The sequence below is a fragment of the Penaeus monodon genome, unplaced genomic scaffold, assembly GCF_015228065.2.
Source record: "Penaeus monodon isolate SGIC_2016 unplaced genomic scaffold, NSTDA_Pmon_1 PmonScaffold_7009, whole genome shotgun sequence".
Classification (NCBI taxonomy): Eukaryota; Metazoa; Arthropoda; class Malacostraca; order Decapoda; family Penaeidae; genus Penaeus; species Penaeus monodon.
The window spans coordinates 1-2,194 of record NW_023662116.1 but is presented as its reverse complement, the minus strand read 5'-3'; the positions used below and the strand labels follow the sequence as shown (position 1 = coordinate 2,194).

Sequence of the window (2,194 nt, the reverse complement as noted above, 5' to 3'; positions counted from 1 at the left end):
TGTGTGTGTGTGTGTGTGTGTGTGTGTGTGTGTGTTTGTGTGTGTGTATGTATATGTATACGTAAATATGTATGTGTATATATATATAAATTCATACACACATATGTTTATGTGTAAGATATTTTTATCCATTGTTAGACTAACTTAAGATGGGCAATTCTTCCACACCTTCAAAAATCTGTACTTACATCATAACAATTTCGTAATGTTTCGGGCTATTTCATACGAGGACACTCAACTCCTGCTTCATTACTTCAGACTATCTCGCAATGGAGAAACTGCAAGGCTGCTAAAAGCACATGCTGTTAGGATGTCCTTCTGATGACTATGACAGTCGTATGCTTCCCTGGCCCGTGCTCCAGGTAAGCAGAGTCTGAATACACCGAACGGGGGCGTCACTTCAGCTTTGTCTGAAGGGGGGGGGGGGGGGGGTATTTTAACTGGACCTATATGTGTGGAATAAAATAAGTAAAACATTGAGGCCCTTGGGGGAGGAAAGCCAGACCTTGAGGGGGGGAGGCAAACAATCTTGTGGGGGGTAGATCCCTTCCCCCCCTCCAACCAACGCCCCAGGCGCTGAATATGTCCAATTTCATATATGTCGTCACAAGGAGTTCAGATACTGGGTTCATAAAGGAGGTTGGGGTCCTTATCACAGTCAGACGAGATTGCATATATTGCCATAACCAAATAATTTTCTTTTTATTGATCCACACATATTTTGAAATAAAAGCAGTATATCCATAACTGTTCAGCCACCAAGGAGTCAATTAGCAGACCCTACGTGACCTATCTTAATTTCTCCATTTACTGAATTTTCGGGAAAAATAATTTTTGATGCTAATAATATCACTACTCTTAATACTAACAGTAATAAGTAAAATCTCTCCAAAACAAGATAAAGGGTAAACAGGTGAGATCGGTTGGACTAGTAATTGACTCACTGATAAGTACTTGTGGAGCCATCTATGGGTCAACACAATTTTTTTTTTTTTTTTTTTTTACGGTAGGTTCGTGTTTGAGCCGCCGTGGTCACAGCATGACATGGTATGTATGCCATGCTATCCCCGCACAAAGGGTTTAGCTTATGACTATAAAAGTATTTGTAGAGTATAGGTCTTGCCCAAGATATAAGGAACACTTTTTATCAAATCATGTGCACTTAGCAGTCCCATCTAGGTATCTTGATTTTATTTCATCAGTAAAATATTATATGAGTTAAATATAAATATCCACTACAGATTTTTTAAAACACCTAATACTTGCACTTACATATATCGTATATTTGTATTGCCCTTTATTAAAATTTGTTGCTTTCTTAACCACTTAATTATTTTTTTTCTCAAAACAGTTTCAGCAAGTCGGAGTACTTTCTTACCTTATTTGGTAATAACACTAACAATTGTACGGTACTCTTTCAGTATACACAATTATGGAAATGACACAACCACGAGGAACAAGGCTAGCGATCACCTTATAGCCAACCGGATTTTACCCTTCGTGAATTTAAGAGGAACATCTAAAAGTAAACACCAGCATCTAGGTACAAACAACCACCTACGTCGACAGACTACCACATCAGCAGGTGCTCTGTTCAATCGCAGTGCCAACAGCAACCACCATGGCCCTCCGACGCTCCCAGGCGATACAGTTATATCAGCCTTGCCCTCCAGACGTCTTCTGTCGACAACGCAAGACCATATTCAAGCAGATGACGATTTCTACAAATTTATTGCATCTCATAATGCATTTCTAATGTTGTGCGACCACCCTTCTCATACTTTCTCTAATAAATTCTTTTACAACGGTGAGTTCTACGATCCTGAGGCAAACTGCACTTTCAACAAAGGTTTCATTAACTCTTTTTTCAGTGTCGCTGAGTTTTGTGAGTATTTGTTTGGCCTTATTTACAATACCGATGATCTCATTAAGATGCATATTCTTGGAAAGATGCCCAAACTTTTGTATCATAACAAAACCTTTGAAAACCTTTGTGTGCCATTTTACAAGGTGAAATATGGATGCAAATCTACCGAACTGTTTACAACATGTAACAACAACACTGTTATATTTCTTGACAGTGAGGTCTGCCCTCGACACCCCATGTTTACGGACATGAGATTTTGTAGGCAATATATCGAGACAAATAACTTCATGCTTAGCAAAAATTGTGACGGCACATACCCCGCAATAG

General features: G+C 39.1%; 1 protein-coding gene across 1 annotated transcript; it reads left to right on the top strand.

The window, feature by feature from the left end:
• Positions 1-255: 255 nt before the first annotated feature.
• LOC119571584 lies at positions 256-2,170 on the top strand (the record flags this gene model as incomplete). The annotated part of the gene is made up of 2 exons (XM_037918829.1): positions 256-362; positions 1,422-2,170. Coding segments are annotated over exons 1-2 (790 nt in total), but the record flags the coding sequence as incomplete, so codon positions are not given.
• Between the last annotated feature and the right edge of the window lie 24 nt (positions 2,171-2,194).